The sequence below is a fragment of the Morone saxatilis genome, unplaced genomic scaffold (genome assembly GCF_004916995.1).
Source record: "Morone saxatilis isolate NCDOM2014 unplaced genomic scaffold, NCSU_SB_2.0 Contig10, whole genome shotgun sequence".
NCBI classification, from domain to species: Eukaryota; Metazoa; Chordata; class Actinopteri; family Moronidae; genus Morone; species Morone saxatilis.
In genome coordinates this window covers 14,744,335-14,765,481 of record NW_023339652.1, presented here as the reverse complement: position 1 = coordinate 14,765,481, position 21,147 = coordinate 14,744,335, and the positions used below count along the sequence as shown (strand labels likewise).

The following is a 21,147-nucleotide window of genomic DNA, read 5'->3' as shown; positions in this document are numbered from 1 at the left end:
TGAAAGAGTATTATTACCAATTAAATGAATATAGTAATTCTGAAAAGTTATTCATTTTATTCCAAAAAACAGTAACGGTTCTTTCAACAAAACAGCAAAACACAAGCAAACACTGAAAATACATTTCCATTAATATCTCTATAAAAATAACCAGGAACCATTTTACAAAAAAAACTTTTGTGCAATTTTGACCTGGAATGTCTATTAAAACCGGCTTTAAAGCTTAATACATTTACACAAGTCTTATTGAAGGCACAGCTGGTACAAGGCTTAAAGGTACAGTGCATTAAAAAAAGCATGAAACTATACAGAGATTTTAAAAAACATTCACAGTAAAAGAAAACGGCAAAATGAAGACTTATGCATGATTTTAGCGCGCTGGCTAGCAGGTGCTCTGCTAGGAGTCAGTGAAAGATTCACCTCACATGGCCACACTGCTCGCTCAAACAATCTAGATCTGTAATAATGTATATCAACTATTAAAAAAGAAATCTAAATATTATCCTGAGAGAGCCATGTGTCCCTCATCATACATTTCCCATCACCCAAATGACACAATTGGGTTGATAAATGAGACGCAGCCAATGATCTCACAATAAATTGTTCACATTTTGTACATTTTCTTGCAGGGACTAAGATGAGAAGATTGATACCACTTTATTTTTGTGAGTCAAATATGAAGTTACAGCCAGCCGCTTGGTATCCTGAGTACGCCAGATAGTTTGTTACACAGAACAATGTGGAAAGTCATAGTCAGAAACTGTTTGAGACAGGGCAGCCCGTTCTTTGCTCTACTTGCAGTGAAGAAATACTCTCTAGTTGTGATATAATGTATGCTGGCAGCAACTACACTAAACTCTTTAGCAGCCGCCATTGTTGTTTAAGAGCAAACAGTCACTTCTGAAACACGTCCTCACAAACACCTAGCATTAAACCACATCCGTTGCTCATGCCAGAGCTGCCAGTTGCAGGCTCTCTGGGAAAACCAGGGATTAAACCAGGAACGCATTGCTTGAAGCCTGGCAAAATGGATTCTGCCTCACAAGGTTAAGCAGCTGGTTAGCTTAGGATAGAGTCAGGAAACAGCCAGAACAGCTTTGTCCAAAGTTATCAAAATCTGCCAACAACCCTTTAAAGCACACTAATAAACATTATATTGTTGTGTATTCCATTCATAAAACTGTGTAAAAACTACACATTGTGGATTTACAGAGTTTATGTGCTAACTACTTTGTCACCATCAGACATCAGACAAGCTGTTTCTCCATTTCCAGTCTTTATGCTAAGATAAGCTAATTGTCACCTGGCTGCAACTAATATTAAGCTTACATTCAAGAGAGTGATATCAATCTTCTCATCTAACACCAACTCTCTGTAAGAGAGCAAATAAGTATATTTCCTTCATTTGTATGTAAGCATGAAGATTTATTTATTTAGAAGCTGTACTTGAGTCTATTACGTGAAATATCTTCTAGATTACAAATATAAAGCCTTCTGGCTCAGCAAGGTCTTGTTATTTTATCTATCGTAATTACATAAAGACAAGGACTTCCCAAGATCTACATTGTTTGAGTCAGTGGTGTGGATATTGACATTAGTCAGGGCAGTGGGGGGTAGAAATAACATTCATGAAATGGCAACCAGTCTGTATCAATGGCATGAGATGAGATTTAAACTGAAATGAGAAATGTGACATCCTGAAAATAAGAAAACACCAAACACAGATGTAAAGAACATGAGCAGTTGACCTTTAGTGAACACACAATGAAATGTAAATGCAAATACTCTACTCAGAGAGCAAAGCTTCAGAGTTAAGCTCCTGTTTCTTCATATGATAAATGCAAAGGAACAGGTTTCAGATGAAAGTGTAATTTCACTCCAAGAAAGTCAGACTTCTGTGTGGTTCATCATCAGAGTTTAAGGCTGATTGGCTTGGTCCTTATCTGTGCTGATGTGGCCTAGCTCGGCCTGGTTTGGCCCAGTTCCCCTCTGGAGGTCGAGCTGGTATCAGGACTTGTGGGAGCTGGAGGAGAGCAGGAGAGGAGACGGAGCGTCCATGCTGGGTAAAGGCACAGGGATGGGTCCATTCAGCAGTGTGGGGAACTGCAGCGGGACAATTAGAATTAAAGGTGGAAAACACAGCTGATATTTAAAGGCCCAGTGTGTAATATTTAGTAACACCTAGCGGTGTAGTTGTAGATTAGAACCCCCTCGCCTCACCCGTTCCAAGTGTGTAAGAGAAAAAACGTTGGCTGCAAAACTCTTGAAAAAATGCAAAAGGCCCTATAAAGAGCCAGTGTTTGGTTTATCTGTTCTGGACTACAGTAGAAACATGGTGGACTCTGCAGAAGAGGACCTGATCCTTCTGTAGATAAAAATGTCTCATTCTAAGGTAACAAAAACACAACTTTCAGGTTATTATACAATAATGAAAACATACATATGGATATTATATTTTCATTTCTGCCATTAGATCCTCCTAAATGTTACACACTGGACCTTTAACCCTTGGCGTACTATAAATATGATAATAGAAACCTGGAATTGTGCAGCCCAATTTCCCATTTTAGAACACTTTGGCACCCAAGGCAAAAAAAAAACGAAGGCATTGAAGCTGACTGTAAAGATATGATATAATAAAAATTAATTGGATTTTATGAAGATTTTGATTTTAAGAATTTAAAAAAATGTGCAACTTTGGGTATTTACTATTCAAGTTACTGTGTAAAGAATTAGTTTCGTAATTATAGAATCTCACAAATTATTTTGAGGGCATAATGTAAAAAAATAGACAATTGGAAGACTCAGATTTTGATACCACCACTACGTGTTTAAATTCTTCATAGGGGCTTTACAGAGAATTGATGACTTTAGTCATTCTGACCTTACACTGATTTAAACTATATGGTAGTTTAAAACAGAATATATTGATTTATTGATCATTAATGGAAGATTGATATATCGTAATCCCACTATCAATTCTATGCAAATGTTGTAACATCAATGATGATAACAATAATTAATGTTCTGTCTGAATGTTGAAAAGATTGTAAAACCCCCTGACGCAAATTGTGATTTTGGCCGACATAAATAAAATGTATCTTGACTTGAGCTTTTTGAATGCTGTGACAAGCCTGTGGCATCACATGATTTCTCTATTTTCTACAGCTCTCTAGTCTGCCTGCTGCTGCATCACAGGAGGAGAGTGTCCTCTTGCTTATATTACACCTTGGGGACTTGGCAGCACACCAACGTTGTGGGGACCAGCCGGCGTTGTGGGGACAAAAACACTGGTCATTAGATGCCTAACAGTTTATTTTCAGGTTGTGTGTGTTTGTGTCAGAGTTGACATGGGTAGGAGGGGCTCCTGACCAACCAGCCCTCTCCCTTTACCCCCTAGCCAACAGGAAGTTGCCCCCTCTTCTTGTCCACACCAGAACGGAAACATCTGTAGCTTATTTTGAAACCCTGGCACACTGTGAATCACACATACACCACCACACACACAACTGTATGAAAACAGCTATCGAGGTAAATCTGCGGTGTGAAATGAAAGATCCTGTAGTTAGGAGGGAGGGGCTTGCTGTGAATAGATATTTATAAGCAGACAGACATTTTGTATCTGTCACCACCAGAGTAAGCCACTGTTTTCTCTGAAAGGTCAGTCTGTCCTTTTTACACAGGACTGTCAGACTTGAAACCTTTAGAGCTTACTGTAGAACACATTTTACATAATTATCCACCAATGGTAGACCAAGTTGGAACTGACATTTTCTCTCAGTATTGTTTGTGTGTGACTACAGTGTTTTCTAGCATTCCTATACTTCCTATACCAAGTCAGTTCATAAATATACAGTAGAAAGATAAGGAAAATCCACCAAGGTGAAGACATTCTAGTACGCTCTATCTTCTTCAGATTGGAACATCCCAAACGTTACCTGAAAAAGGGGGGCGTGGCTCTGCAGTCGGGCAGGGCTGAGGGGTCCCACTGGACTCAGGCTGGACCAGAATTGGATATTGGAGAGCAGAGGACTGGGAGTGAGCAGCAGACCAGACGGAGTCTACATTGACAAAACCCAAAATGAAACGTCAGAGGATAAATACACCGAGATGGAAATGATGGTGTTTATTCTGGCAAGAGGTCCACAGAGCTGTACATAGTCTGTGGTGAAGTTGTCATATCATTCAGTCTCACCCAGAGCTCAAAGCCAAGTCTGCCCTCTAGTGAACTCACATCTACCAGGCAGACTGACTTGGCAGACTAACTCCATGCAGGTCAGGAAGCTCCACTCATACAGAATTCATGGGATCTATTTTCTTCTGTCTCGTCTTTCTTCTGTCTCATAAGGCCAGTTTGGTTTTCTCTCTGGTTCTGGCATGAGAATATAAGACAGGCAGAAACTAAAAAGTTCAAGAACAGTTTCTTCAGTGCATGAAGCATTAATGATCCGTTTAATGTCAGGAAGCTGTATCAAACTCTTCCTGTGATAAGATACATGGCTGTGCTTCAGCTATATCTAATTGCCAGTCCATCTATAAGTCCAGCCATTTTTGAACCTCAAATTCCTTGTATTCACTGTTTTTACTTACTCGTTTTGCTGATTTACCAGCCAGTTTGAGCTCACAGCTTGACTAGCAAAATACCTGTTTAGTTGACCACTGACCAGCAACCACTATAAACTGGTTTCTGGTGGACAACAGGCATAACTGCAGGGACTTTAATGTAGGAACCAAAATCAGAACCAAATCTGTCCTGGGAAGTTCTTTGAGTCTCCACTCAAAAATAATTCACTCAAATTCTTAGGAATTCTAAAATATTCTCATGATGGATATGTGGATACTTAACCAACAGCTCAGGTGTTCCTTGTAAAAACATACAAAATGTTCAGCGATGAGTGAACAGTTTAGCATACACTTTTATTTTCCGTCAATTATGAACTGTACACTCAGCAGCCTATCATTGCTCAGTCTGGATAAAAGCTGAAAGCCTGAATGTAGTCAGACTGTCCTGGTTTGGTCAGTGTGTTCTTGCCAGTGAATCAGGAGCTTCAGGAACATATGGCTTCACTTATAAACCTCCTCCCTCCCTTGCCTCCTCCCCTCTTTCCGCTCACCTCTTTCCATCTCCCCCCTGTCTACAAGCTTAACTTTCTTCATCCCCCAAAACACATCGTCCTTCTCAGTCATTCCCTTTTCCATAACTTTTTCCTCACCTAAAACCACCTTTATTTACAGAAGGACTATGAGTGAGTTCAGTGGTGTTAATACATGTGCTATGTGTCATGTTTTACCTGTGCAGTGAGGAAGGCAGGGGTCAGGGACCCTGAAGGCAGCGCCGGGCTGTTGAGAGCAATGGAGACTAGGTCACTTCCTGTCAGGAGGAGAGAGGAGGCGGAGATTTCCAAGCCTTTGGGTTTCCTGCTTTTCAAAGGCACACTATTGGCCAAACCCCTCCTCTCTGGCGTCGTTGTGCTTTTTGACCTCACTCTCTCCCTCTGACCAGATGACAGGTTTAGAGGTTGAGCGCTCTGCTCTAACTCGCCAGTCTCTGTGCTCTGGTTCCGTCCCCTCCACAGTGTGTGGGCGGGGCTTTGTGGCGGGGAGGAAGAGCATGAGGAAGAGCAGGCCTGCTGAGAAGATGGCCTGGAGGAATGGAAGGTCTCATTCGAGGATGGGAGTGGGGTGGATGGTAGGGAGGAGTGGCCGCGGTTGGTTATGAATCGGATGACAGAGGAGCTGTCATCATGGTGATCGGATCTGGGCTCCATCTTGATGGGCTGGTGTGGTTCTAGGGAGTGTTGCAGGGAGCTGACGGTGAAGGAGGAGTACAGGCCGGAGTGGAGGTATTGGTTTCTCCCACCCCCATCCTCGTCTTCAGGTTCAGGCTCTGACGTCATACCCCCACTTTCCTCGCTGCTGCGGCCCGACTCCACCATCGCAGGGTCCATCTTCAGAATCTCAGGAAACGACACAAACTTGTAGACAAACTTCTGGCCAATCACCTTCTTGATGATGTTCTGCAAAGGAAACAAGATGTGATTTCTTATTTTAAACCCTTTTTGTACTGTAGTGGGTATCATGGCACTATAGACAACATATTATCAAGCCGCTAAATATTTCAGTAGTTTTGAAATGTTGTGTACTTTGTCATAGTAGTAGCGTAGGGCTCTGCTCAATTTGTCATAGTTCATGTTGGTTTTGTTCTTGCGCAGCCCCCACAGCTTGGCCACTTCCTCAGATTTAAGCAGCTTAAACTCGCCGTCATTGGACGTCCAGCAGATGAGATGTTTGTGGCTTTGGTCGAGCAGCAGCTGCAGCAGGAACTGCCAGAGTGTGATGGAACTCTCCATGACGGGATGACACCAGAGACACAGGCGATCTGCAGAAGAGAATCAAGACTTAATAAAATCAGTTCAATGATCACGTATTGCTTTGTACTGGAAGTCAAAAGAACATCAAAGACGTATTACTTTACAGCACGAATCGGCAAAAGAGCAATGTCCAGAGGAGGAGAGTTTTTGGTAAAAGCAGATGGTGGAAGAAAAGATAATATTCTAATAATAACATATCTGCAGATTTGTCAATATGAGCAACACCTTTGACATTACACATAGTTATTTGATCCACTGTAATTATATTGTATCATAGGTATAGGTACGACACAGAAGACATAAAAGGAAGGGAGAAAAGAAAGAAGGAGGGTAGGTGCACAGGGAGGAGCAGAAATTGTCAACGTCAACATAAACTCAACTTTTCTCTGATGCAAAGTCCACTAAAAACCACAATCATAACAGTGCTGACCATGCCCACCACCCCCTTCTCTGTCTGAGAATTTCCTGTCCTAAACACTGAACCCACAAACTGACAACAACACAAACATGTAAACAACACCAAAGGCTTAAATAATCTATATCTCACACGTATGAACTCATGCTCTTTTGTCTAATGGACTCACAGACGATGGCTGCCGTCCAAAGCAGGATGTCAGCTATAGTAAATACAAGAGTGAGTGAAGCTGCCATTGTCATATACCTTTAAGGAGAGTTCAAATTTAAAGTTGTATTTTTTTGTAGTTTTGCCTGCAAAAAAATCAAGAGGTGGTTTTATTTGCAGCCCGAATTACACTTTTAAAAAAGCGCCACTGTATTTATTGTTATTACACCTTTATGTTTGCGTGTCTCTCTTGTGTGTGTTTGTGTGTGTGACTGAGAGAAAACGAGAGATAGTGGGCTAGACGTTGGTTGGCTTTTGGATGTTTCCATAGTGATAAAGCAGGATGTGGTCAGTGACCTCCTGCCAAGACAAGCACGGGTCCAACTTACATGTTTACCTGGAAACGACTGACAGTCTGTGAGTGTCTGTCTGTCTGTCTGTCTGTCTGTCTGTCTGTCTGTGTCTGTCTTTCTCTTTGGCGTTTCCTCTCTCAAATTAATTTACAAGGTGCCTTATTAGTAGGAAGTACAAAACGACTTACAGCGGAAACAAAAACAACAAATAACTCACTATAACAAGATTTAATTTGCAACCATGACGATATGACAGTCGAGACTTTGCAGTTGCACCAGAAATCCCCATGGCAACCACATCTGCCTCAATAGTGAAGAAAGAGGGGAGCCGAGGGCCTCAAACATTGCCTCCAGAAGTGATGGTTACTCTGCCTACTTTCATAATAACAAGATAATAACAACATACGGTTCAGAAACGTCAAAAGAATCAACCACTAATTCAATATAAAAATAAAGTATGCATCTCTCTTTTTTTCTCTGTCTTTCTAAAAGGAAACCATCCAGCAGAGGGGGGAAAGTGTGTGTGGTGCAAACAATGACCCACCACCACAAACGCACACACAAACACACACAAACGAGTATCCTCGCTTCCCTTTTCCTGCAAGGGTCTGTGTGTTAAGTGATGGAAGAACTGTAGTGCTGTCTGTCTGTCTAAACGAGGACTTCCTGTCATTCAGCTTCAGGGGCGTCTTCCCGGAGAAGGCCTTCCCTCTGTGGGAGGTAGGACGTCCTGTTACTCCACCAGGAACACACACGCTCAAACTCACACACGTATGGTTCTTTATTTGTATACAGATCTTTTTGTTAACACAGCAGATTCAGAAGTTGTCTTTGCAAGAGAAACATCTCAACGCACACACACACACACACTTTCATAGATCCACGACAACATATGGAGAATGCCTCTATGCCCTCATCTGTCTCCTATGTTCACCCTCTGACATTTCACTTTTAACAAGTCTGGGCAGGAGAGAAACAAAGCAGGAGGAAATGTTGTTGTATGGAATTTCAGAATAAAAGCAGTCTGGCCCTCAGTGTTACAGCTTAGAGTTTGACAGTCTGTGAACTCTCTCTCTCTCTCCTTGTGAGTGTAGTTCTAAAAAGTTATACATAACCCATACATGAACATTCTCCCTCCTCACATGTGAATCTATTAGATATAAACTCCACTGTACCCTTTGGACACTCAAGATCTTTAATCCAACAGAAACAAACCAAAAAGCCGCACATGATTCTACATCTATTTTCTCTGGGGCTACTTATTTCTTATTTTTGGAAGTATGTGTGTGTGTATGGAGAGGGAGGGGGGGTTCTGCTGGAACTCAAATGGTTCTTTGTTTTGCCCCAGTGACTCATTTTCAAGATGTTGTCTACTGCCAGCTTCAATCCGGAAGCGCATGGCAATTAGTCTGCGAGTTCCAGACAAACCAGAAAGTCTACTACTAGATTTTTAAAGGAGACACGGCTAATTTTCCAAAGCAGCCGACACACTAACCTCTTTTCTGTCTTATTTTTTTCAAATGTAGCCAAACAAAATTGGGGCAACTTAACGCATGTGTGTGTGCCAAAGAGGAGGACGCATAAGGCTTTAACCCCTTTTACGCGCAGCTTTAACGCTTTTACGCACAGGTTTAACACTTTACGCGCGGCTTTAATGTGGTTTTTAACTTGACAGTGAATATCCGAACCTGATCAGCTTTCAACAAACACAAAAACACCCAATATTAGTCCGCTTCTGTCTCTCTGTAATGCACGAACGCGTCTACAAAGTTATAAGTAGAAGGAAACATAAACTTGCACCTACCCTGCTGTGGATGGCCGCTGCTCCTCTGTCCGTCTGCCCCGCGTGATGTGTGTGTGTGTGTTTGTGTCTTAAAGCGGGGTGTGTGTGTTGTGTTGAGGTTCCATGCTGCTGCTGCTGCTGCTGTCTGAAAGCGGATCCGCAGCTTTTCTCTCTCCTCAGAGCAGGAAGTCGGGACGCGCAGACGGAGAACCGGCGCACTTCCTTTGGCGCAGTATTCCCGTCTGTGTAAACACACACACACACACACACACACACACAACACCACAACCCCAATCTCATTTTCCATACACACCCCTTCTTTAAACCACCTCTCTCATCTCTCACGGCAAACCACACACACTTTCTCTCTTTCAGACCTGCACACACACCCACCTAAACTCGTGCACTTAAATCGCCTACAGGCAGAGGCCTCATTTCCTACATGCACGCACAACCACACACACACACCACAAAATATTTAATTCCGACTACACTGAGCCACTGACACTGACGTCACCTCTTCCTGCTCATACCGGGGAGGGGTTCCTGTTCCTACACACACACACACACACACACACACAGTGCAGCAGGTTAAAGCAAAGAAAATTAATCCGTCTGTTAAGGAGGCACCCGGATCTGTTCCACAAAATCTATATTTAATGAATTAAACTGCCTGAATTTGGGTATTTTGTTGTCCTTACCTATTTTCTAAATGTTTTCCCCTCTGGCTCTGCAGCAAATGTATACTTCATACAGAATTAAGCTGCTTATGTTCTCATAGAATTTAAGACATATCATTGGCTGCAAGAAATAAAATCATGCACCAACAAAAAAAACCTCATGCAGGTGATTACATATTCTGTTTTTAATCAGTGGAGAGGCTCACTACCACAGACACTTTACAAAGACACAGACAAGACAAAGATTGTCTATGCTTGAGATGATGAACCAAACAACTGTATAAATGTGGCCCACATGGACTCATGGATGCAATTAATGGCTCCCAGGAAAGATTTGTTATAGAAATTGGGTCTATCCCATACTGTGGAAACAACACGTGGACTGTGTGCTTGACATAAGTCAGACACATCCTCTTCAGCTCTGCAACTCTGCACTATGGACTATTTGTGCCTGTCAATGTGGGCTCAAAGGCCATGTCAACATCAGATGTGTTGATAATATCCTGCAGTTTACAAGAAAACGCTGCATCTTTAAACGGGTACTCGTGCGGTTTTTTATAGGTGACTCACACGAGACAGATAAAAATAAAAAGGTCAAAGTCTATGCAGCAGATAGCGGATATCCTGACTTTACCCTGTATTGGCCAATCTCCTACAATCCTGGATTGCACATTTCCCATAATGCAGCTCAACAGAATCTTTTCTGTTGACCGTCCTTTTGTCCAGCTTGTAGCACCGGCTTTCTGAATGGTAATCCCCACACATAGCCTACTGTAAACTGAATTTAATGTCTAAAATTAGTCCTACCACAGGTTTTATATATTGTCAAATTAACCTTCAAGAAAATAAGAATAGAAAAGCAGAGTCAGCAAACAGTTCTCTCTCTTTTCCAATCATTTATCTAACTAGTCCTAATTCCCCTGACATCAAATTTTGATACCAGATAAACGAGGCAGAGTGAGTCATCATATTTTATTTCCACCTCTCTGGTGAAGCTTCCGGTTCCTCACGCCTCATTGGCCCCGCCCACGTCTTTGAAACGTCAACAGCGGCAAACTTCAGGCTCCCTGAAGGGAAAATGATCACGGCCCCTGAGGAGCCGCAATGGAGGAAAGTCAATTCAGTTTCAGGAGTGACTCCTCGGGCCAGACACGGACACCGAGCCGCCGCCATACGGGAGCTGATTATTGTGTTCGGTGGTGGAAACGAAGGGATAGCGGAGTACCTCCATGTTTACAACACTGGTAAGATAACGCTAGCTGCACGCTAACTAGCGGGTTAGCGGCTAATGTTTTTAGCATGCGCAGGAGTAAAAACAAAAACACCTTCTTTAAAAAAAAAAACAAAAACGAGCGTTTGTTGTTTATATAAAAGTGCATCAACAACTTTTAGGGTCCTTTATGTTGCGGTGTTATGGAGTTGTTACTATAAACTAGCCACTAACTTGGGCTAGCTAGTTAGCTTCAGGACCTATTATTTGTTGTCGCAGTCGACAGTACGGTGGCCGTGCTGTTGTCTGCTACGACAAAACGGTGTGTTATTAGTTTGGGCAGTGTATGCTCAATTAAAAACAACTAAACTGCAATGAAAAAGTGTGACAAAGCTCCACAGTTAAATGTAGTTTTAAACATTTTATGCAACTCAGGTGCCATTGGAGCTTGAGCCTGTTTGTATTCAGTTAGCAATGTGTTATCACGTTGGTCCGAATGATAAAGCTCTTAAAGTCTGCTGGTGGTGTTTGAGGTAATATCTGTCTAGCTACTGCAGAACAGCACTGTTTGCACACGCTGTTATCCAATGCAGTGTATAAAATGTCTAAAAGGCAGCATTCACCGGGATGTCCTGTCCTTGTCCTGTCTGTCCCTGTCCTGTCTGTCCTGTCCCTGTCCTGTCCCTGTCCCTGTCCAGTCTCCAAGCAGTGGTTTCTGCCTGCGGTGAGGGGTGACATCCCGCCCGGCTGTGCTGCCCATGGCTTCGTCTGTGAGGGCACTCGAATACTGGTTTTTGGTGGCATGGTTGAGTTTGGGAAATATACCAACAGCCTTTATGAACTTCAGGTAATGCCCGTCACGTTTGGTGATCACTGGTGATTCAGCCCCCGTTGCTGTCACAAAGAGAAGTCTTAAGTCTTGACTTTGGTCCCGTGTGGCTCAGGCTAGTCGCTGGCTGTGGAAGAAGCTGAAGCCCAGAGCACCCAGGAATGGCTCCCCTCCCTGCCCTCGGATCGGACACAGCCTAACTCTTGTGGGTAACAGCTGTTATCTGTTTGGAGGACTGGCCAATGATAGTGAAGACCCAAACGGCAATGTACCAAGGTAAGTACCAAGAAACGTAACTGTGACTGGAGTTTGTTTACACCAGAGATGCATAAAAACAGGTGCAGACTGGTTGTTTCTGTCCATAAGTCCTGGGTCTTCTAGTGTTTAATGTAGGGCTGGAACTAACAATTAAGGTCAATAAAAGGCCTGCCACAATAGCTACCTTTGTTGGACGATGTATTGTCCCAGAAATAATTGGGATACATTTTAATGTCCTTTTAAGGCTTACGTTTTATTCCACTGATAAAATAATAACTGTAATAAGGCATGCAAGTACATCAATAAAAACACAAGTGAACACAACCAAAACAATAAATAAAAAGGACTCTCTAAACCTTTGACTGGCTCCAGTGAATTTTGAGCCAATCACAACAGTATATGTAAGAGGTAGTTTCATAAATGAGTTTGACTTTTTACCGTCTTAGGTACATGGGGGACTTCTATGAGCTGGAGCTGCAGTCGGTATCAGGGGCAAGAAGCTGGAGCATCCCAGAGACAAAGGGGGGTGGTCCCTCGGCTCGGGAGTCCCACACCTCCGTTGCCTACACTGGTCTCGGCTCCCCGAAGCTCTACATCTTTGGAGGGATGCAAGGCTGCCGGTTAGACGACCTCTGGCAGCTTGATCTCGGTATGACTTCCTTTTTTGACAGATTATATCGACTTCAGAAAGTTTCAGGAAGGAAAATTCTCGCATTCCTTTAGTTGCTACTGTACATGGAGTTAAAAACAAAGCTGTGGTACGCATAAATTAGAGCTCTTTGGAATATTTAAACTGTCTCATCATGATTACTTTCTTCAGACACAATGGTTTGGTCGAAGCCTCAAACCAGGGGTTCCACGCCCTTTCCCAGAAGCCTTCACTCTGCCACAGTCATTGGAAACAAGTAAGAGATCCTTCATTGTCAGTGTCATATCGCTTTTAAAGCGGATGTCAAACTACAGTGTGTCCCCTCTGTCTGCAGGATGTGTGTGTTTGGTGGCTGGATTCCTGTTCCAGAGTCAAACAAACACATTGATTTAGGAACTGAATGGATCTGCACTAACTCCTTAAGTCTGCTCAACTTGGGTCAGTACATTTCTCGACAAATATCCCACACTCTTATCAGAGTTTTCACACAGGGTGAATCCCCAGAGAGAATCGTTCATGGTTTAGTTGTGACAGAATGTGTGGTTTTTAACATCAGATTTTGTTAGCACCACTTTTAAAACCACTGCTGTGCTTGAGAGGAAAATTAAAGATACAGTGCGAGCTCACTGCTGCCCGGCTTTCCTGACACAGACACTATGAGCTGGCAGAATCTGGGCCCAGAGCAGGAGGACGATATTGAGTCCCAGCTGCAGAGCCAGGGACCACAGAGTGACGACCCGTACGCCTGTTGGCCCAGAGCCAGGGCCGGCCACTGTGCTGCCTCTGTCGGGTCCAGGCTTTACATCTGGAGCGGCCGTGATGGATACCGTAAGAGCTGGAACTACCAGGTGTGCTGCAAGGACCTCTGGTACCTGGAGACTGGTGAGAGCTCAGAAGGAGCCATTATTAACTTTGATTGTAACATTTTAAAAGCAAGTGACTCACGTCAGTGCTAACAAAAAGTACAGTCACTCAAAAATATATTCTGTATTCTGTCCTCAGACCGACCAGCCACCCCAGAGGCAGTGTTACTCATCAAATCCACAGTCAGCATGCTTCATGTGGCATGGCGCCCTCTGGCAGCGGCAGACTGCTACATCCTTCAGATCCAGCCTGTGTGTCCTTCCAGCACTGCAGCCAGTGATCCACCATCCAAACCAGTCCATCCAAGTGGAGCAGATGGACCGCAGGGGAAGAATGAAAACCATGCAGGTGAGAGAGGAGGAGAGCACATATTCATGTATCTATGGACATTTATAAGGATATTTCTGACACTGCAGTAAAAAAATATATATTTTTGTTATACATTTGCATAACTCTCCCTTCTCAGGAGTCCAGTCCCATCAACCTCAAACTGAAGGAATCACTAATAAAGAAGGAAAGGCATCCGCTCAGGTAGAAATTACTTACTTAACATGCTTAAATCTGTAAATAAGGATTATTAAATGTAATAACACCCAGCCACCCAGCAGAGCAACCACAGAGATGTCGGCACTGAATTTGAACACACAGAAGTAGTTTTTTTTTATGGTGCATTCACACTGAGCATGTTTTTACGACGGAGTATTAGGGCTATACTAAGAGAAACATTTTATGTTTGGGGGGAAATTACGAGAATAAAGTCATAATATTACGAGAATAAAGTCATAACATTATGAGAATAAAGTCGTCGAAACATTATGAAATAAAGCGTAACATTAACGAGATAAAAGTTTGATAATATTTACGAGAATAAAGTCATAATATTAGGTCTATGAGAATAAAGTCATAACATTACGAGAATAAAGTCGTAACATTACGAGAATAAAGTCATAACATTACGAGAATAAAGTCATAATATTACGAGAATAAAATTGTGCGTCTGTTCGACAACTTCACCTCTACAGTAAACAAGAGAAGCTGTGTAAAAGAATTAAATCCCTTTTTAGCAAAGTTTTAAAAGATAAGATTTGGCAAATTTGGTAATACTGCGTTGAGAAGGAGCCAGCTGAACATGAATTGTAGTTTGGTGCTCTTCATGCCAGGGTTCAACGTTAATGCTTTTCTTTAAAGTAAATTTTTCACTCTTCCTTTTCCTTAACTTTACAGTTATCAAATTACAAACCTTTTTAGCTGCAGTGTAAGCAAGATTCTGTCGGCTGTTGTTATGACACAAATTTCGTACACTGTGCAGTAGCTCACTCCTCAGCTACTTCCATCAGCTCTGGAAACACAATGTGTTTAATTACTTTTTACCACTTGCCTTGCCTTGGCTTTTACTTGCCCTGGCCAAGAGGGCAACCCTTATTGTTGAGCCCTGCGTGCACTGTTTTTGTGTGTGCCTTATTCTAGCAATGCCTCCTATTTAAAATAAATAAATCCATAATTTTCTCCCTGAACTTCAGGATGCTTCAGCACAGCAGGAAACTACCGTAAAATCATCCAATGGCTCAGCAGAGACCCGAGCACAAGGAGGGAGGAGTGCTGGGAGAGGGACAGTGGAGGACTCTGACACAAAACACTGCAGTAAGTCTCTTTGTTGAGCAAATCAATACAGGATTTTACCCAAGGTGATTTTTCTGTCTGCACAAATGTAATTGTTAAGGACTGTAAAAGATGCAGTGGCAGTAGGGAAACAACACACAGCAAGCTTTTACTCCAGAGCAGCTGTTCAGTCTGAACTACCCTCATCAAATTAGATTTCAGCAGTCTTGTCTTCTCACCACTTCTCCACTGACCTTTCGGTTGTAGGCGCTGTACATGAGACATCAAGAACAGAGGTCAGCGGCTCAGCTCAGCAGCAGCCAGGTAATGATGATGCTCAAATGTCAGCGATAAACCGCACTGCAGCAGGCTGAGGGGTTTAAAGTGTGAAGCTCACTGTGGACGCTCCTTTACTTTCACAGCGGAGCAGCCTGTTTCAGCTGACAAGACGACAGATCTCTACTCCCACACAGATCAGGTCAGATACACCTCAGAGCAGTAATTACTAGCTCTGGCACTCGGCTTGCTCTAAACTATAAACTCTCACCTCCGTGTCCTGCAGAATCCAGATGAAGCAGTGTGGTTTGATGTTGGTGTGTTCAAAACACTCTTCTCTGAGGTCAGCCACTACTTTCTGCCTGCTGACAGCGACCAGACGGTCAGCAGCCGTCCCCAAAATACTAAAGAGGTATAAAAAAAAACAATACATAGTAGGTATTAATTGGGACTCAGTGAAGATGCCCTACACCCATTGTTCTTGCTTATCATGAATTCTCTCACCCACACATTCTCTGTTGATCCTTTGCTCTCCTCCAGAGGAAGCTGCCCGGGCCTCAGGACTACCAGAGCAGAGAGAAGAAGGAGCTGGTTCCAGGTCAGACCTACAGGTTCAGAGTTGCAGGCATCAACTGCTTTGGCAAGGGAGAGTTCAGCCCTGTCAGCGAGTTCAAGACCTGTCAACCTGGTTTCCCTGGAGCACCCTCTGCGGTCAAAATTGCCAAGGTGAAACATCAAGGATACTCAGATACAAAAAGGAAGGAAATTTGATGAATGCTCTGGGGAATGTGAAGCAAATTCACTTTTTCAGACTGAAAATTTTTTTAAAAAGTAAGAAAGAGCTGCTGTATTCCTCATATTTGTCCTCATAATCTTTTTTTCCGCACAGGCCAACGATTCGGTCTACATCACGTGGGAGGCTCCCTCCTCTCCTTCGGGCCGCATCCTGGAGTATTCTATGTACATGGCGGTGAGGAAGAGTCGCTCCACCAGCTCGGAGCGTCCGGGTCAGATGGCCTTCATCAGGATCTACCGCGGCACCAAGATGTCCTGCTCAGTCAGCTCCACCCACCTGGACAACGCCCACATCGACTGCTCCGCCTCCAACCGGCCAGCTGTCGTCTTTCGCATAGCTGCCAAGAACGAGCAGGGCTACGGCCCGGCGACGCAGATCCGCTGGATTCAAGGTGGAGGAGCTTGACTTTTTTTAGCTTGGGATTAGTTTTTGCCAACAGACGTGAACTTCCTATTTTTGTTGTTTTTTTTTAGATCCCAGTAAATTGAGAGCGTCTGCCTCTAAAGCAGACAACAGTGCAGGGGCCGACCAGGATGCTGCTGACAGGTAACCAGGGAGACCGCTCGTGACTTTTGTTCTTTGTCACTCTCTGAACTAGAATTTTTATTGAAGTCTCTTGCATTTCCTTTTTCTTGCAGCTCCAGCTGAAAGTGTTTGGACCAATGAAAGTGTTTTATGGAAGAGACAATATGTGCACTCAGGAAGCTGGCAATGTCCACCACTCATATGATATATATTTCATAGATAATTTTTTTAATTTATTTTTTTATGTATTTAATGTTTCCCTTGTAAATAGATACACATTGCGTGACCACTTTGCTATTTTAGTTACACAAATGTAATAATATGTAATATGATGTAGACCAAACTGCAAGTGATTTCAGACTTCAGGCTCGTCATCATCAGCCACTAATGCTTTAAACAGTATGTCATGGTCCTAAATGAAACACTTGTGGTAAGATATTTAAGGGCCGGTGTACCACGGCCAGTTATCTTTGCAGTGGATTGTTGTTTTATAATCAGATTATTTACTATAATTCAGATCTTTGTTAATGTGTTTTGTCATTGCACATCACCATATGTTACTACAAACATTTCCTGTATCCGTTACACTTCATAATTGTGTTGTACTTCTTTTATCATCATTATTATCATATAAGTTTAAGCAAAAAAAAGTATTTCTGTCCAAAATCAAAAAGTTGATACACTACTAAAGATTCTGATGTGAATTAAAGGTATCAAATATGTGACAGATATTACATAAAGAGATTTGCGTGTCGACACCATTATTGTCTCCGGTTATTGTCTCACATTTAGTGGACAAGAGGTCTTATTATTCTCTTCCTTTGTCTCCTCCATCACGTCTGGACTCAGATCCTTACAGACCTCTTGAACCGGTGTTATGAACCACACGGAGAGATTGTTATCTACACTTCTAATCATTGAGATCAGAGCTGCAGCTCTTCATTTTCTTGCTAAAAAAGGATGCGTGTGCTCTCTTCGCCCTCTTCATCAGTCTGCAGGAAGGGTTTACACATGGTGTATTGTTCAGCTGTCTCTTTCTGCATTTAAAGCAAGCAAGCTGCAGACTCATTATTTCACTTGAAGATGGATTAAGATAAGGTTAGACTTTTATTAATCTCTGTGGGGAGTCTTAATCGTCCTCAAGAGGAAATTCCCTTCACCACATTGCACATGCTTCACTCATGCACAAACCGCAGATCATCATTTTGGATGCAGTGATTGTAATAAAGGTGAATTTGTTCTCTAGTCGAGATTGAAAAGGGAGAACAACTGTAGGACAATATGGTTTGCATCCTGCTTTTACAAAGCAGTAACCAAAGTGTTAAATGAGAAAGTCTGTTGAGTCTGTGGATGATCACCATTACTTATTGATTTAAGTAAGGTAGAGATATGCCTCTGCTGTGGGTTGATACCCAGTAAGGATGAATTCAACAACAGTTTCTTCAGACACCTTATAATTACTGAGGTAGGTGCAGTTTAGTTCCTGGAGCTTTTCCCGGTTTGAATCAACTCGGCTGACTTTCACATGCACAAAGTAAGAAGAGCGTGTTGGTTTTTGGGTGGGTATAATTTCACTTATTTGTGCAATAAACACAGTAAAATATTGATTTGCTCACTTTGCTACTTACTGTTAGTAACCACTGGCCACTAATATGTGTATAAATAAAAATGTACCATTATATGTTAAACCTATTCATTCATTTTGTAGAGAAGGGTTTACAAAGGTGATACATTATCAGTTCCATAGTTACTATAGTAGGTAGTTATAATATATTTCTGTGAGTTATATCCTAACTAGTGTGCTGTTATGTACACAGCCAGTCTCAAAGTCTGTATGAAAGTTGTCATTTTCAACGAGAGAAGTGCACGCCGGGAAAACATTCCCATGATCCCACAGTTTGTAGTTTACAGATTAACGCTAGCTAGCTAGCGCTGGCTAGCAAAACAAAGTGGAAGAGCAGGAGAGAAAAGGAGACACAGGTCAACTAGAGGTGAGAGGCTTTCGGCAGACAGCTGCTCCAGTGTGTAAAGTAGATGGCAGTGTAGTTTAACAACTCGTGCCTCGGGTTGTATTTAACGTTAGCAAGCTAACTTCAGTTCTGCTTTACTTGCCAAGTTGCTGCTAAAGTTAGCTTGGGGCGTTAAGTCGCTCCGAAGTGTGTTTGACTCGTAGTAGTTAGTTGTTTACATTTCAGTTCGAGGAATAATGTGTGAATCCCGATAGCTACCGCTCGTCTCAAGTCTACTGTACCGAGTTTGAAAGGAAGATGTCATGCAGGTGGTTCGTGTCCGATAACGGACGCACTAAAGTAGCTAGCTGGCTAGTTAGCATACGAAGTCGCGGGACACAGAGCGCGACATTTAAAAACAGCACAATGCGTTGGAAAGCGTCAGTTAGCAGCTCCTGAACTATGACGAGCCCCCAACTAGTCTAATGACATCATGAATTATAATCATAACTGTCGACCCACAGACACACAAGACTCAGTGTATCTCCAGGGTAACACACACACAATGTTTGGTGACGCATGCCTTGGAGCTATGTTTCTGCATATGAAACTACAGTGTGCGCCAGTATAAGTTATTTTTGTGTAAATGTATGCAGCCCGAGTGTCGTTGATGTGAGAATTGACAGGATGCTTGATGTTAAGTGGCTGAAGTGGTTCATTAGTTGCAATCAGACCGTGTATCCACAGCAGAGCCAGCAGCCAGGGAGTGGAGCTAACTAATCACTTGAGATTGATTCAGAGCTCTGCCTTGACTGCTAAGAGGTTGTGATTTTAACAAGTAGCTGGGGGACTCTTCTCAAAGCCACCATGGTAACTAACTGACAACAAAGCCCAGCCTAACTGTTGCCCTCTTCAAGCACCTCACCACACTTGCAGTGAGTGCATGCAGTTCTTGTCACTGTCAGAGGACTGAGCCTGCTGTCAAACGCTATTCCCTATTCTTTCCGATAGACACGCAGCCGTCCGTTTGTTTGGTTTTTCCAGCTTTTCTTTATCTCGTCCTGTCACTGGTTCGTTCCTGCACAGGTGAGATGACCACCTCCGCCTTTGGCCAGTCGGCCCCTCTGGTCCCGAACCTGGAGCCTGGGATGGGGAAGTCTGCAGCCATGCTGGGGTTGTCTGCTGGGTTGGGGGGAGCAGAGATGGAGCTGCAGAAGATGTTAATCAATGAAAGAATGAAGTGTGAAAACCACAGGACCAACTACCAGACGCTCAAGGCTGAACACGCCAGGTACAGAGTCTGATTTTAAGATGTCATTTTTTCAGCATGCATCAGTTTCCCTGTCTGTTGGTACACGACTGAGCCCTAATATCTTTTTTTTTTTTTTTTTTTCAGCTTACAGGATGAGTTCACCCGAGCGCAGGGGGAACTGAAGCGCCTGCTGAGCGACAGACAGGCTCAGCAGGAGAAACTGCAGCTGCTGTTGGCTGAGCTTCGAGGAGAGCTGCTGGATAAAACCAGGGAGCTGGAGGAGCTTCGGCTGCAGGTGAAACCAACCTCCAGAGGGAGAAAATCTCTTGTGGGACTGAGAAATCCTTCTGCTCTTTGGTTGAAGAAAGGACACACTTGTTTATTGTGTGGCTGAGATTACTATTGTTATATTTTTTTTTAATTACTTCTGTCCAACTAAAGTTCCACTGATTCAAATGTGTGTGTGTGTGTGTGTGCTGAGCAGGTGATGACCCCTCAGCGGCTGGAGTTGCTCAGAGCTCAGGTGCAGCAGGAGATGGAGGCTCCAGTCAGGGAGAGGTTCAATAAGCTGGAGGAGGTCAGTCACTTTGCCTCTGTATCATACATCAGTAGTGTGGGGAAGCAGTGTCAGTTTCTTTGTATGAAAGCTGCAGTAGGTCAGTAGATTCTCAAATACTCTGTGCTCCTAATGGCGTTTGCAAGACTCCACGCCGTCTCAACAGACCAAAGCATCGGTGTTTGGCGACCTGGACATGAGACTCACACAATCACGTATCTTTCTTGGATCTGATTGGTTGTTTTTGTCGCGGTGGATGTTCGATAAGGAGCGCTAGGCGGAACCTGATTTTTTTCCACAGACTCTCTGTCTCATGTCAGGATTTAGTGAAAGTCTCAGCAAATATGACAAAAAGTAATTTCCCTAAAAGTTGCAGACTGCAGTGTCAGTGACAGTTAGGAGCCATCAACTTCTCTGTTATGTCTAGGTATCAGTTCCTCCTGTCATTATGTATTAAATGTCAATGAAATACTATTGTCTTTCTTTCTCAGATTTGTAGAATCTAATTTTAGTATTAAACCTAGCTTGACATGAATGTTTGTCCTGCCCAACAAAGATGCTCCAAATTAAAATGAATGGATGCACTAATTGATTTCAAAGGGATTGACCATGAACTTAAGATAAGATAAGAAAAC

The 21,147-nt window shown here is 42.9% G+C and overlaps 3 protein-coding genes across 6 annotated transcripts in view; 2 read left to right on the top strand and 1 right to left on the bottom strand.

Moving 5' to 3' along the window:
* Positions 1 to 1,725: 1,725 nt before the first annotated feature.
* elk3 (ETS transcription factor ELK3) lies at positions 1,726 to 9,351 on the bottom strand. 2 transcript variants are annotated; one of them, XM_035674782.1, is made up of 5 exons: positions 9,091 to 9,351; positions 6,144 to 6,379; positions 5,292 to 6,017; positions 3,939 to 4,061; positions 1,726 to 2,103 (listed from the first exon to the last, which is right to left on the bottom strand). In XM_035674782.1, exons 2-5 carry the CDS (start codon positions 6,348 to 6,350, stop codon positions 2,008 to 2,010), a joined length of 1,152 nt encoding a protein of 383 aa, XP_035530675.1. In that variant the 5' UTR covers positions 6,351 to 6,379; positions 9,091 to 9,351; the 3' UTR covers positions 1,726 to 2,007. The 2 variants fall into 2 exon arrangements, 1 of the variants encoding a protein (XP_035530675.1); XR_004797164.1 differs by lacking the exon at positions 1,726 to 2,103 and adding an exon at positions 4,196 to 4,372.
* Positions 9,352 to 10,764: 1,413 nt separating this feature from the next.
* hcfc2 (host cell factor C2) lies at positions 10,765 to 17,480 on the top strand. Its single transcript, XM_035679522.1, has 17 exons — positions 10,765 to 10,993; positions 11,658 to 11,806; positions 11,904 to 12,064; positions 12,493 to 12,695; positions 12,867 to 12,951; positions 13,030 to 13,133; positions 13,347 to 13,577; positions 13,698 to 13,907; positions 14,026 to 14,090; positions 15,080 to 15,200; positions 15,426 to 15,482; positions 15,581 to 15,636; positions 15,721 to 15,846; positions 15,975 to 16,160; positions 16,324 to 16,621; positions 16,704 to 16,776; positions 16,869 to 17,480. The coding sequence occupies exons 1-17, from the start codon at positions 10,828 to 10,830 to the stop codon at positions 16,876 to 16,878; spliced, it is 2,301 nt and encodes a 766-aa protein (XP_035535415.1). The 5' UTR covers positions 10,765 to 10,827; the 3' UTR covers positions 16,879 to 17,480.
* Positions 17,481 to 18,628: 1,148 nt separating this feature from the next.
* cep83 (centrosomal protein 83) overlaps positions 18,629 to 21,147 on the top strand; it is a 7,287-nt gene continuing 4,768 nt past the window's right edge. For 2 of the 3 annotated variants that reach the window (XM_035676058.1, XM_035676052.1), the window contains exons 1-3: positions 19,796 to 19,995; positions 20,101 to 20,251; positions 20,441 to 20,533. In XM_035676058.1, the coding sequence (XP_035531951.1) occupies positions 19,796 to 19,995; positions 20,101 to 20,251; positions 20,441 to 20,533 (444 nt within the window). Of the gene's footprint in view, positions 18,747 to 19,790; positions 19,996 to 20,100; positions 20,252 to 20,440; positions 20,534 to 21,147 lie in introns of those variants that run through there. The other variant, XM_035676043.1, reaches the window with a different exon arrangement.

What these genes read in the sequence shown, in the direction of transcription:
- elk3 (XM_035674782.1), bottom strand. Translation starts at nt 6,350, where the DNA reads ATGGAGAGTTCCATCACACTCTGGCAGTTCCTGCTGCAGCTGCTGCTC. An exon ending in TACGCTACTACTATGACAAA is followed by an intron (nt 6,018 to 6,143) that starts GTACACAACATT and finishes TTTCCTTTGCAG; the next exon opens with AACATCATCAAGAAGGTGAT. An exon ending in GCCACGCCCCCCTTTTTCAG is followed by an intron (nt 2,104 to 3,938) that starts GTAACGTTTGGG and finishes GTCCCGCTGCAG; the next exon opens with TTCCCCACACTGCTGAATGG.
- hcfc2 (XM_035679522.1), top strand. Translation starts at nt 10,828, where the DNA reads ATGATCACGGCCCCTGAGGAGCCGCAATGGAGGAAAGTCAATTCAGTT. An exon ending in GCCACAGTCATTGGAAACAA is followed by an intron (nt 12,952 to 13,029) that starts GTAAGAGATCCT and finishes CTCTGTCTGCAG; the next exon opens with GATGTGTGTGTTTGGTGGCT. An exon ending in AAGGAAAGGCATCCGCTCAG is followed by an intron (nt 14,091 to 15,079) that starts GTAGAAATTACT and finishes CCTGAACTTCAG; the next exon opens with GATGCTTCAGCACAGCAGGA.